This window comes from Morone saxatilis, unplaced genomic scaffold (genome assembly GCF_004916995.1).
Source record: "Morone saxatilis isolate NCDOM2014 unplaced genomic scaffold, NCSU_SB_2.0 Contig23, whole genome shotgun sequence".
In the NCBI taxonomy this organism is placed as follows: domain Eukaryota; kingdom Metazoa; phylum Chordata; class Actinopteri; family Moronidae; genus Morone; species Morone saxatilis.
Window position 1 is genome coordinate 16,131,411 of NW_023339796.1, and position 14,447 is coordinate 16,145,857.

The window sequence follows — 14,447 nt, forward strand, 5'->3', positions numbered from 1 at the left end:
GTGTGTGTGTGTGTGTGGCTCTTTCACATTTAATCCATCATTACGATTCTGTTTGTTCAGAAGTTGTGTTGTCAACTTTGGCCGCTGCTCGTCATATGTATCATAAGCTCATCTACACACAATGGCGGTTAGAATGTTAAATGACTGGGACTCATTCATTAGCACACAAAAGCCCAAAACATAGTGTTGGTTTTACATTTTGATAATGGGTAGGGCTAACAAGACAGGATGATACATAGAGGCTGTTGTTACCTATTATTATTGTTGACCTGTTAAATTGCAGATTGAGCTGTAGAGACGTGGCTTTATTTCTCTTATGTTGTGTGAATCATGCTGTACTCCCTCCTCTAACCCACCACAGAAGCAAAGTTTCTGAGCTCATCTGGATGTAGATTACAGTATTATTTTATATACAGTATTGGATAAATAACGTTGAAATATTTGAGTAAGTGATTTCAGGATAATGCTTTCGCTGCAGAGTGTCTGTCAGGGAGGATTTAACAGTGGGGGATAAAACTGTCTGCTCTAGACACTATATACCTCTTGTCCTGGAATAGGTTGAAAGTGGTGCCAGCTCTTCTCCATGCTATTCCAAAACTTGACACAGTATATTGAGAGCCTTAAAATGCTATTGATTAGCTCACCATTCAACCTCTGTCTCTATTCCCATATTGCTGTCTTCTGCTCTTTTTTAGAATTATTGAAATATGTGGGCTGAAAATATATTGCCACATCCACCATTAGAAAAACAGATAATAAAACAGGAAGTATTCTCTAAAACATTTTATTGGAGAAAAAAGATGCCTTCTGCATTTTGGTCAAGCATATTTATGGGGTATATTAACAACAGAGAGAACTCTAAGACATTGTTCACTTTGCTAAAAGGTGCAGCACATTTCTGCCTGCCTTGAGGACATGACTCACTCTTTGCACGCCTTGATGACAAGATGAATGAAATTAACATACTAGTCACTTGTAATTACAATATTTAGCCAGCTGATCAAGTTTAGCCCCCTGGCAGCTATCAAAGGGCAGCTGCTGAAGTGTTGGGATGCAGGTAAAAGAGACAGGGATGTCAAATTCAATGAGCTTCTCCCTTTGTTACTCACCCAATCCTACCCCACTGTTTACAAATGAAAGTCTGCCCAAGAAGACATACAATCCCCTTCCAACTGATAATACTGCAGTATTTGTCAGAGATGGTTTTCATCTCTAAATGGACCCCAGGTTTTCCCATCGCTCCCCCTGCTCTCAATATACTGGCTTTGAAGCATGCAGGATGCAGACATCTTTTTTATTCCTGCATGGTATTGTACCGACTGCTTCTCTGCATGTCATTTAAGAAGATTGAATCCCACAGACCACACACATTTTTGTCACTCTGAGGGGGAAAAAGTTCACATAGTTACTTTTGCACCTGACTTTGGGCATGAATAGAAACTTGAGAGTGGGAGTTGCAGAAGGCATGATTAGTTGATTTATGATATATGATAACAATGAACTGTCTTGGAGGAGCGTGCATTCTGACAAAACCAGCAGGGTAATTTTTTTTTGCATTCATTGGACAGGAAAGGAAATTTCAGTCTGGTACCAAGTGTTCCAATCTGCACTTGTGCATCAATTAGAGGTGATTGTTCCGGCCATTTTGAGTCCACATGCTGGGTCACAGCTGGAAAGTTCGAAGTCATTATTAAGTCATGATTGGCCCTGTCAGAATCACCCTTAGAAAAGCTTGACAAAATCCCAAGAAATTAGACTCCATCTACATTGTCTTGTCAGAAGGATGTTAGTGAGATGTTGTCTCAAAGTGTTTAATGAATATTTGATTTTAACTCCAAAATTAAATCTTATCTGATCTCCTCCTAGACAGCCCATTGGGAATAATGAGGCGAGTTGAATGAGGGTGGGTGGATAAGGCAGATTTGCCTCTGTGATGGACTTTTGTCTTGTTGCAAAAGGTATGGGAATGTCATCATCAATCCAGCTTTGTACAGTGTGTTTTTTATAGAAATATCTTCGCATATGCACTGTGGGCCTTTGGACTGACAATTCAAGCATGGCTGTCAGCTATTTTCAGCAAACAACATGTTTGAAGTGATGATTTGCATTGCCAAACCCTTTTTTTGGGGCAGCATAAACTCTATGGAGGAAGATTTGTAGCAAACCGTGACCAATAAGCCAATTGTTAGTTTGATTTAATGCAGCAGTTTTTGGATGCTCTGACATTACATTTGTTGGGTTGTCATATTCAAATCAAGTTTGACCTGCGGTACTCGCACTCGTACTTTATCCAGTCACTTACAGCGACATGGCCTGTCTCTTTGTCATTGGAAACATGTCGTCTAAAAATTGTCATTTCTATGCTAATGTACGACAAGAGTAAGTGATTTGGCCTCATACCCATTTTTGGGAATGCTCCTTCATATAATTCCTCTCACCAAATGGTTAATTTTTATATTGACAGACACTGAATATGAAACACATGTTCAGTGGTTTGCCCTCTCAGTTTGAAATCATTCCATGAGTTACTTTAAAAAAAAAACGGACACTATTTGCTTTTTTTCTGCCTTCATGTCAGTTTAAGTTTCCTGCCCATTAAACATGTTTCTCCATTACACTGTCTCAGATACAAAATTACTCAAAGAAGACAAGAAATGAATTATAGCACCTCTTGCAAATCCATTGAATATACCTTCATTTTTGTTACTCAGAATGGACTTTGATGTATTGTTTTCTTTATGACTCTGTGCCAAACTGGCCTTACAAAACAGGTGTAACACCTGCACCATGATTTTTTCCTCCTCCTACTCGATCTTCACCACCTCCACCTCCTCCACCCACCACCCCTGTTTGGTTCACACAGCACCACGTCATTCTTTAGCATGCTCTCGTTCAAGAAGCTGTGTGTGGTTTTACTGACTGTGTATATTCCACTTCTGCTTATCTTCGTCACTTCAGGTATCATGACAAACAGGAAGTGACCAGTAACTTCCTGGGAGCCATGTGGCTCATCTCGATTACCTTCCTTTCGATTGGCTACGGGGACATGGTACCACACACGTACTGTGGGAAAGGCGTGTGTCTGCTTACAGGGATTATGGTGGGTTCCTTTCTTGAATGAATACATAACAGGACAACTCTGACTGCAACAGTTATGAAACTAAACCTCAGCTCACACCACATTCACTGCATGCTGTGCTCTGACCATGCTGAACAAACTCAAATATACATATGCATTTTTAGTGACCTGTCATTTTCTACATACTAATACTCTGATTTGGTCCACCTTTCTAATCCAAACAATTTCTGTCTAAAAAATCTGAACACAGCTTTTTAGATTTTAGTTATTGTGTTCTACTTACCTGGTGTATAGTTGTTATATTTCAGTGTTTCAGGACTTTGAGCTGCTTTGTTTTGTTTCTTTAATGGTTCTCATTTCTTTTTATTATTAATATAAAAAACTAACAAATTTTGAAATGGAAAGTTCACAAACAAAATGTCGCTGTGTTTGCTTTACCACGTCTTTGTGTAACAGGGAGCTGGTTGCACTGCACTGGTGGTTGCAGTGGTAGCCAGGAAGCTGGAGTTGACCAAGGCTGAGAAGCATGTCCACAACTTCATGATGGACACACAACTCTGCAAACGAGTGAGTCACAGTTTACTACAATGTTTGGAGTAACTGTGATAATATATTTTGCAAAAACAAAACAGTAATATGAGTCATGTTGTTGAGTCAGGATGCCCGATACAACCCCTTGGAGAGGTTACTGTATAGCTTATGTCTTTCTCAACGTTGTTTCACAGGTAAAGAACACAGCTGCCAATGTACTCAGGGAAACATGGCTCATCTACAAACACACTAAGTTGGTCAAGAAGATAGATCACGCCAAGGTGCGGAAACACCAGCGCAAGTTTCTCCAAGCCATTCACCAGTAAGTCCCTCACAGTGTTTGTTTGATGTCATGTAATGTTTGACAGAAATATGACCAACCACCAGGGTGAATCACTCAGCATGCCCAAAAAACTAGAGTATGTTATTGTTCAATCCATGTGATTATCTTTAACATTACCTGTGGTATAAAATATCTAAGGCTGTATTATTAATAGTTGTATTGCTAATAAACTGATGAAATGTAGCTGTAGCTCAGAATATTTGGTAGTTTCACCTCTAGCGATTGTTACAATGTCCTCTCCTAGAGTACCATTTCCTTTGATTGTTATGCTCTCACACATGTAAACTCTCACACACGCACACACACGTACACAAGCACACACGCTGCAATGTAGTGTAATGGTCCTTCCTATTGCCCTTACCCGCCCCCCGCTCCCTCCGACCCCCTTTTACCCTGTGCTTACAGTGAGAAGTGTAATGGTTTCACTCGTTTCGTGAATGTCGTGGGGTTAAAACTCTGTACTGTGTTCTGTCTTTGTTTTGCTCTATCACTGCAGAGCTCAGAAGTAAGTTGAGTCTTCTATGTATCCTCCTCCTACTGTTTCCTCAACATCCTCCTCCTCCTCCTCTCTCCATGTCTGCGTTTGACATGCATGAAAAAAAAGTTACCAAAACAAAAAAGAAAAAATGCTGGATGCTGAATCGTTTTTGGTTTTTCTTTTACTTCAGTGTTCCATTTACTTCCCTCTCCCTCCCATCCCCCCTTGAATGGAATGAAACAAACAAAAAAAAAGCATCAACATTATGCCACCAGTGTCAGTAGTGGAGGGTTGTCTGGAGAGAACGTGTGAAAGAAAAAGCATCTTGTACAGAATGAGCTTGGAGCTTTGTTGGCCTGGCCAGCGGTTCATAATCATCTACGACGTACTGTATAACGTTGCCCATGATTAATATAGCTGCTCTGGAGGCTATATTAACCTGCATCAACAGAACTCATCCTACACTCCTGATGGTTTTGTGATGACATGAACACACACACACACACACACACACACTGTAATGTGCTGTAGTGGTAATGAAGTTGAAATGTTTGCTGTTGAATTAATATTGTTTTTTAAATTTTTTCCCTTTCTTATATAAGATCAAATACCAAAGCTTGCACATGGCATTAATAACATAGCACAAAAAGACATGACACAACATGTAGGCTGCAGAATACAATTGTACTCATAATGTGCTACACTAATAAGTAGCGCTTTTAGCTTTTACCCCCTATTCTTCGACAGCCATAAGGGATGACAAAGCCGAGCAAACAGACACATACGAGCTGAAACGGTTTCCCACAGAGATAGAGCCGTAAGCGAGCAGTCTCACTCTGCTCTGATATACTGATTTGCACATGAATAAATGCCCTTGAATGTCATCCTGTCTCATAATTTGCTGAACAGGGAAATTCTTCCTCTCGCACATCCAGATGATGGCTGTGTGATGCCACCGCTAACAATGACACATTATTCACATCAGTGCTAGCAGTTCTTACAGTGCCATAATGCATTTGATTAGAGATAAAGAGGCACAATGTTGAAGGCATCACAAAACATGTCCGATGTATCATTGCGCAAGTTATTTGAAATGTCTATGTTGCCGTATGTTCAGCAGTGTCATTAGACAGTTTATTTCTGGCAAGCTTCATCTTTTATCTGTGGCATCCACACGCACGCACATCAACCCATGTACAAATGCCCAAACACACACACAAGACTCACATTTCATTGTGCACAAAGTCACTCACAGCCACTGCACGCTTACTGAATGACCAGTGTGTATATATGAAGTCCTACCACTGAGCTGTGTGTAGCACTGACAGAGGGCATGTCATCTTTTTCCTTTTTTAATGTCTTATTTTTGGGTGGAAAGAGATGGGAATGCTTTGATTTCAAACAGATTTTGGGATTTTTTATTGTATGGAAGCATATTGTGTTCTTGCTGGAAAAGACATCATGTTTTGTCATAGTGATAATAACACTTGTGGCATTATATTAAGATTTTTTTGTCTTATTCAAAAAACAGATTATTTTTGGGTTGTAACAAGATCATCTCTCAGTATTAAGACTGTTTCAGCAGCAAAAAATACTTTTTAAGTTAAAAACAATGCCACTTAAAGCATTGCCTTTTATGAGAAAAAGATCTTGTTATAACAAAAAAAAGACCCAGATAAAACATGATAAACACACTCTTTATATTTTTCAAAATGAGCGTAGTATGCTTCCGCGATTTTGCATGTTTTGGTTGGTATTGCATTGACCAAGACCAGGAATGCTTGTATATATATACATATATATTTCTATATATATGTATACATATAGATATGTAAAGTACATATATTTATGATGCATGCAGGCTGTCCTCTCTGTTTTCAATGTCATCAGTAAGAGAGCACGCCTGATAAAAAATGTGTTGTTGTTCCTCCTCCTCCTCCTCCTCCTCCTCCTTCTTTCTTTCTCACTGGCCCTCTCTGCCCCTTCATAACCCCAAACAACCTGTCTCTCTATGCTCCACTCCTGCAAACCACCCTCCTCCCCCTGAACTCCCTTATTCTCTCCACCTCCTCCCCTTTCTCCTTTGTCCACTTCCTCCTTCCCTCTTCGTCCTGTTCCCACCTCCCTGTGCCTTCACCAGACTGCGCAGTGTGAAGATGGAGCAGAGGAAACTCAATGATCAGGCCAACACCTTGGTGGACCTGGCAAAGGTAAGTGTCCTTTCTGATGTAACCTTAAAGTGGCTATAATCAGTATTTTCCCATCAGTTCCCCTCAACTCTACGGAGCTTTTTAGCATCTTTCAACTCACTGTTTTGTTCTTATGAGCTTTAAAATCATCAGAGACAATAAAAGACGATCCCTGAAGTCTGCTGTATACTTTTGTTGTTTTGTTGTCATTCATGTTTGTCAAATAACTGAAATCAAATCAACACAGACTGAATTCCTGTAGAGTTTGAGGATCTGGCTGTATAGGAGGGTGAATGCAGTCATGCCTCGGTAGCTTCTATCCAGCTGTATCAGCTGACCCACCAAAGCAGGGCAGAGAGGGGGTTCAAAGGGATGTACATGACTGCAGCCTCATTTGATGTGGATGGCATTTGCACTCCAGTGTGTATTTTAAAAGGTTCTAAGGCCAACTCCTTTAATGTGTGTTTACTTGCCCTTACTCTGCTCGATGGTCAGATCTGTGTACACCCTACAGTAGTTCAACGGCTCAATGTCTCTTTTCTAAGCCCCAAGGAGAAGTAACCCTTTGATTTCTGGCTTATAGATAAGACAGAAATATATATGGAATATATATAGTCTGAGTACAAGAATTACATGCAGATACCACATACATTAACACTGTCTCCGCTGCATCTACTGTGGAACAAAAAGTTTCTTTATAATAAAGATACTTTTCAGTATGTGAATGAGTTGTGTCGGGCATATATACATAAAGCATTAAAGACCTTCTCTGGCGATAAATGGATTGGAGAAGCTGGTTATGAAACGGTGGGAAGATAAAATCAATGCTGACTTGCTGAAACTATACAGTTTCTCTTCACACTGCTTCCTGTCATTATTTCCTTCTCTTCAGACTGAGTAAGTCAGATTTAGACTGTCTATCTAAACATACTGTATCTTCTGTTGCATCTCTCCTTGTAGAAATTAAGTTGTAAAACAGATTTTTTTATGTTTTTAATCTTGTCTCCTTTGTTCTGCCCTTCTCCTTTTCCGTCTCTGTCCTCCTGTTCTTGCACCTCCCCAAACACATTTACTTTCTCTCCTTCATTAGACCCAGAATGTGATGTATGACCTGGTGTCAGAGCTGCAGGAGCGCAGTGAGGAGCTGGACAAGCGCATCGGCACATTGGAGGACAAGCTGGACTCGGTGACGGGCAGCCTGCAGGCGCTGCCCTGCCTCATCTCCCAAGCCATAACCCAGCAGCAGCAGGACTTCCTGGACGGCTTTGTTCACCGCTTTCGGCCCGCCTCACTAGCCTCAGAGCGCTCTGAACGCTCTGAGCGATCCTGGACTTCCACCGCCCGTAGGCGGCGCTCTCCCTCCACAGCACCACACACATCCTCTGATAGCGGATAACCTTGACACACCCTCTGCAATCACCCTCGAGACCCACCTTTCCCAAACCAACTCGTCACCTTATTCTGTCCCATCCAAAGTTGTCCCTGTAACCGCTGGCGAGTCCCTGTCTGGAATAATAATGAACCCATATCTTGACCCCTGACCTGATCCTGTCCCTTATTCTCTCAATCCCACCCAACCATACCCTCTCCCCTTCCTCCCCACCCAACATCAAATCCAAAAACCAATTCCTCTGTGACTGAGCCTCTCAGCACAGGACTGGATCAGAGCTACTCCAAAAGAACAAAGAAAAGCAAACAGACTTAAATCAAGAAAAAACACAAATGCATCCAAAAAAAGAAAAAGAGAAAAAAAATTAAAAATGACTGAAAAACCGAGATAAAGTAGAGATATGGTTTATGTTTTAGCCATTGTATGGCTGTTCAAGTTAGCTTTTTTGTAAAAGCCCTTGTATAGTTAAAAAATGACTGAGTTCAGGGTCGCTGGGGTGAGAGCTGGCTATCACACCGGAGAGTCCTTAACAACGAGGGGGGAAGTTGGTCTGTGGATCTGAGGGCCTCTGCTCACCTGCTGGCCCTCTGAGGCCATGGAGGACATCCGTCCACCCATCCGTCCGTCTATCTGTTTGTACGGTGAGGAGAGCGAGACAAACCATTGGATTTCCCTTTCAAAAGACTAGTGTCATGGATTCTTTCCCATAGGTTAGGGTGAAAGCTTTAGAGGAGGCTACGAAAGCTCTGACTTCAGTCAGTGTTTGAAAATGCGCTAAAGGGGGAGGGGAAACTGTCACACAAAAGAAGAGCAAAGGGGATGCATATGGCATTACTACTGGGTAGGACAAATTTACACAGTTGCCAACTTCAAGGTTTCAGCTTCCTTGTTCTTACCAAGGGAAAATGAGAGCGACTATCTTTTTTAGTTACATATTGACATGTGATTTTTCAGTGCCTGAATGTATAAATAGTAGAGGGTTATTTAATTACTAATTTCAGAGCTTTTTTACGATGTTAACAGTCTGAATACAGCATTGCATTCCTTTTTCAGATACATTCCTCTCCAGAAATTTAAAGAAAATGTCTTAATGTAATGCATAACATTGCCTCCATTACACAGCAACTCTAAATGTTTTGAAAACTTTTTTTTCTATTTCTACTAACACCGTGAGAAATGAAAAAGTTCAGAGAGTAAGCGAGAGTGAGACAGACTGAGAGAATATTTGTGCGTGTGTTTGTCAGAGAACAAGTTCACTTTTAGCTCAATGCTGCACACTCATACACAAAACAATGAAATATGTAGTTCTCTACCTTTCTCACCACCACTAATTAGAGCTTCCTGTGGTCTTAAGATAATGGCATGGCTTGAGGTCTGCTGGTATATACGGCCACACAGGCACACATCACAGTCAAACTGAGAAACCAACCTTGATCCTTCGCATGGTTCCGTGCAAAAATGACAATGGGACACACTTTTCCTTGTATGGCTTGATGATTTTACATGATTTACATGATTTTGATTTTATTATATTTTGTTTGTTTGTTTGTTGCCTTTCCTTTCTTTTGTCATTTTTTACTAAAAGTTAATTTTTTTACTAGGATATCTAGGGTTTTTAGAGTTGCAGAACCTAGAGAGTTGCAGTAATGTCATTCTGTAATGCATTCCCTGTTTAAAATATGAGGTGAAGAAAAATCACCATTGGAAAAGAATCCTGAAAGGATACAAATAAAAGTGCTGAAGAAACTTTGATGAATTGGTCCCTCTGCAAGCTTAAAAGAATAGTTAGACATTTTGAGAAATACGCTTATTCGCTTCACAGTCGAGAGTTAGATGAGAAGATTGACCGTAGGTTGTTCTTTATAGTACAATTTTTGCTGGAGTTTTTACCTCTTAAGATTGATACCACCCTTATGTCTGTATGGTAAATATAAAGCTATTGGTTAATTAGTGAGCTTTAAAGGTGCTGCTAAGTGGATTTTATTACCTTCTTACAGAGCCAGGCTAGCTGTTTTCTGTCTTAATGCTAAGCTAAGCTAACCAACTGCTAGTGGTAGCTTTATATTTACAGACATGAGAGTGGTATCAATCTTCTTATGTAACACTCGAAAACGAATAAGCATATTTCAAACTATTCCTTTAACATTACAGTATCAGGCCGAGGTTTTGTCTAAATGACATTTAAACACTATGATAGAGGAGAAATTTTAAAGGCATGGTGAATGACGCATCCTAAAGTTGTGATGACTTGTATATTTTAGATTTGAAGAGAAAGTTATTTTTTCCAAAAAACATTTAAAAGGCAGATCAGGAAGTCAGCGGGTTAGCGGGCTAGCATGCTGTCCTAAAGTAGTTTGAATGGTAGATAATCTGAGTCCCAAAAGGATGTTAGTACTAAAAATCACCTTTATGGCCCCTCAAGCTAACAGACAAATAGAATAATTATTTTTTGCTGGATCTTAATTATTTTCAAGCTGCTTCGAGCTGAATCGGGTCTTAGTCCGTGAAACAGTGAGCGAATCCACTCTCCCACAGGCTTTGGACTGGCCAGAGAGCACTTAATTTAAGAACATATTCAGTTTCTACGAGTGGAACTTAATCAAGCATGAATATTAGCTTTTTTCTTTTCAACTTGAGTTGATGAAGCATGACTCTTTACTGCCCCCACCTAGACACTCGTACAGTGCTGCACTCCACCCTTCCAGTATGAAGGGGTCTATCATGCCATTACAGTCTCTGTTTCAATCAGTGTCATCCAATGAGTCAGGACGGCTAATGGGAGATTATCTGCTTGATTGCGACCTCACCTGCCTGTTCGTATCTAAGGTTTCCACCTCTTCATTACATCAGAGGTTTAACCTCACGTTTGTCATCTGTCATCATTAAGAACATAAGTCCCCCACACACAAAGAGGCTTCCCAAATGGCCCGCAGCAAAGACCTTTGAGTGGTTCGAATGAAAAAAAAGAAAACAGAAAAAAAGGAAGAAGCAGGGAAACCCCAGGTCATGTTCCATGTTGCACTCTGTGTGTAATATTCAGTTACACCAGGAAGGATCACAGATGCTGGAGTGTCTTCCCCAGAGAGATGAGACGGTAGTGGTGTTAAGGACTTCATCCTTCATCAAGCAGCAGGGAAGAGGGAGAGAGTAGATTGAAAAGAAGAAAAAGGAGAGCAATAGCTCATTTACTGACAGATGTCCATTATGGCCCTGGAGGGTTTTTCAACAGCAAGAGTGGGTGTCCTGTAAATATGACCTCATTGTAGATGTCGCCAAGTAAACGGGACAAATGGTAAACCGCAGGGGTAAAGGTAGCCTGGTGCAATGCACAGCATTTTGCAAGTATGCAGTAGAAAAACAATATTTAGAAAGGATATGAAGGGTTTGAAATTCTGGCATTTTATTAATTTGAAACTTTCTGTTCCACAATTGGTGGTATGATCAGGTTCTGTTGTTTTTTACCCTGTTGTAAAGGTTTGTTTTCTTCAGTCCTTATTCTACCACCAACAAAGTCCTGCCAAAACACCATTCCAATATTTAATAGTGATACGATTTTCTCCACCAGAAAATAGAAAAATTCACAGTATTTTGTAGTGAAGTGAGGGACATTCATGATGTTATTCTGATGATGGTAGATGAGTCAAAGTGATAAACGCATCGAAGAGTCTTTTATTATTCTGAAAAGTAGGCTTTCTTCATAGAGCAGGACACACTTCTACTGAACAATAACAGAGTGAAAAAACCCCCAAAGGTGAAGAAATGTATCCCAATCATTGTTCTGTGTACACTGCCACATGATGCATAATGTACGTAGTAGCACTGGAATAAATCAACTTTTAATGGATGGCAAATGGGTTTAACATGTTCTCTGTATGCTGTTCGCTGTTCCTTCATTTTGCAGGTGAACTTTTGTCCTAGCAAGGAGAGACACCAAGGTCAAATCATTAAAGACTATCTTCAGCTACCATAACTCGCTTCCTCATTTTTATTTTTATTTGGGGTGGGGGTTAAATTAATTAAAGTAATGTCTTTAATAAACAAAATAATGGTCCAAACTCCTGCCATGCATGCCCTTCCAATCTGAAAGCTTTTCTCATAAGGTCCACCCCAAGGAAATGGGAAATGGCAGCAGCCTTAAGTCAATTGAACACTGAAAGGTGGGTTGACACGTGTACTGACAGATATAGACATTTCACGTCTCTTCCTGTAAAACCGTGAGGCAGGGACATCCTAAAACATGATTACAGGAGGATGTATTGACATAAACACAAACATTGCTCCAAAGGACACACAGCTGCTGAGGCGCTGTTCCAAGGTGAACTAAGGGCTGTACACACACACACACACACAGCCATTAATGTTCAAATAACAAGCTACTATTCATGTCCACATGCAAAAACAAGGCTCAGCCTGGTTAATTACAGCCAAATCAGGAGGGATTTGGCAGCAGACCGATATCCCGCAAGAGTGGCAGAGTCAGTCACCCTGTAGTTGTTGCTATACAACCCCAAAGACACACAGCAGTGGAAACACAGGGCACAGCTCCTCAGCTCCTCATCCCTCCCTTATGAGCACAGCACAATTAAATGTTGTTTTTATCATTTAATATATGATAAGGATAATTTGTGATTTCAAACATGCACTAATAGATCAGGATGTTGTTTCCCAGTGCAAGCCAAAGTGGCAAATTAGTAAATTACACCCAGTTTAGCCACAGATTCCCAGTTTAGTTAATGTCCTGAGCAGGTAAGCTTTCCATTATTTCCTTGTGTAATAATGTCAGTCTTTTAATGATCACAGTTAATTCATCCAGCTGCTACCTATTCTTGTGTTTAAGTGTGAATGGCAAAAAAGAGGCATCAAATTACCAGAGATCTCCCCTAGAGGGTACTGAAGATCAAGTCCACAGTGAGAAAAGACGAGAAGAAGGCAGGTTGCAGAAGACTGAAGATGACCCTCGTACTGGGGGAGGAAAGGGGGAGGAATCAGCTTGCAGGGTGTTGCGGATCATCCCAGAGTGTGAAAAGGTCCTTTGCGGATTGCTTGCAGTGGCAGGGGAAGTCATTTATTGAATTTATTACAGCCCCACTTCTCTCCCTGTCTGCCCTGGGAGCTAATAGCTAGCAGCTGCATTATGCTTAATGCCCTCCCTATTACTTTCACCTAACGTGGTTTGGCATACCATTGGGAAAATCAGAGAGAATATGAGTATTGATCTTGGTTTTGGGCCTTTTTAATGCACAATGCTGGAGTGGTAAAGAGTGGGTGTGAAGGGCCTTTTCATTCCACCAAATGTTTTTTTTTGAGTGTCATTTATTTTAGCATCAATCATTTCTCTCTTTCTCTTTCTATCGTTCTATCTTTTTATCTTTATCTCTTCCTCTGTTGCACATTTCTCTCTCTGAGGCAGGATGAACGGATACAAATGAGGCTGTCTGTTGGTGGCTGCTGCAGCTTCCATTCTTCATAGCTTTGAAGGAGGAAAAGAGCTCTTTTTGGAGCCCTCAAGCCGTGTGTCAGGACTTCAAGCATGAAAATGTACATGTATGTATCCACAGTCTGTATGTGTGTGTGTGCATATATACGCACATAATGTCTACACGTAGCTGCACATGTGTTCACCACTTGACAGAATAATTTCAGCCAAGGCTAGAAATTCTGATTTATGATTACATCTCACATCAAGTAGGTCTACAGTTTATCAGTTATATACTGTAGATTCACTTTCTACACAGCCACCAGTACTACTGAAAAACTGGCATCACTCATCACCACCCCATCTTTTAATACTTGATCATCCAGTACATCACTCTGTAATGACTCTGAAGCACTCAAAGTCAGGCCACTAATTGATAAGTCTGACCCCTTTGAAAGGACTATAAGACATTCTTGCCATCACACATCAGTGTGTTAGTAAAGGCAATACATTAGCCATAGTCAAATCAGAAATGCATGGAGGTCAAAGGAAAAATTACATAGGCAAGTCAAGGCAAGTTTATTTGTATAGCACCTTTCGAAAAGAAAGGCAATTCAAAGTGTTTTGAATGAGGCAAAGAAATAACCTGACTTCAGTGCTGTCTTTGCTCTTCTTGTAGTCTTGTTTTACCTTTAGACAGAGCCTTTGTGCTAAGCTAACCTAATGGTCTCCTGGTAGCTTTGCAACAGACAAAAATAAGAGTGGTATTGATCTTCTCATCCAACTCTCAGCAAGATAGCCAATAAGCATATTTCCTGAAATTTCAATCTCTTCTTTAAACATTTTCCTCATTCATTCGTTTCCATATTTATCTTTCAGAATTATATTACATTTTACATTTTGATGTAAAATAGCATAATTTCATCCGTGCCAGATTTATTTTTAAAAAGTGGAGACATTTCACATTTAAACATTTGATTCACAACATATTTCAAATATTCATCCTGTTTATGTTACACAG

The 14,447-nt window shown here is 40.3% G+C and overlaps 1 protein-coding gene across 1 annotated transcript in view; it reads left to right on the forward strand.

The window, feature by feature from the left end:
• The window catches only part of LOC118335178 (small conductance calcium-activated potassium channel protein 2-like), a 43,147-nt gene extending 31,182 nt beyond the window's left edge, over positions 1–11,965 (forward strand). Inside the window, exons 6-10 of the mRNA XM_035671391.1 lie at positions 2,959–3,100; positions 3,536–3,646; positions 3,805–3,932; positions 6,572–6,641; positions 7,711–11,965. Coding sequence (XP_035527284.1) covers positions 2,959–3,100; positions 3,536–3,646; positions 3,805–3,932; positions 6,572–6,641; positions 7,711–8,016 — 757 coding nt within the window. The 3' untranslated portion in view covers positions 8,017–11,965. The remainder of the gene's footprint in view (positions 1–2,958; positions 3,101–3,535; positions 3,647–3,804; positions 3,933–6,571; positions 6,642–7,710) is intronic.
• The last annotated feature ends 2,482 nt before the right edge of the window (positions 11,966–14,447 follow it).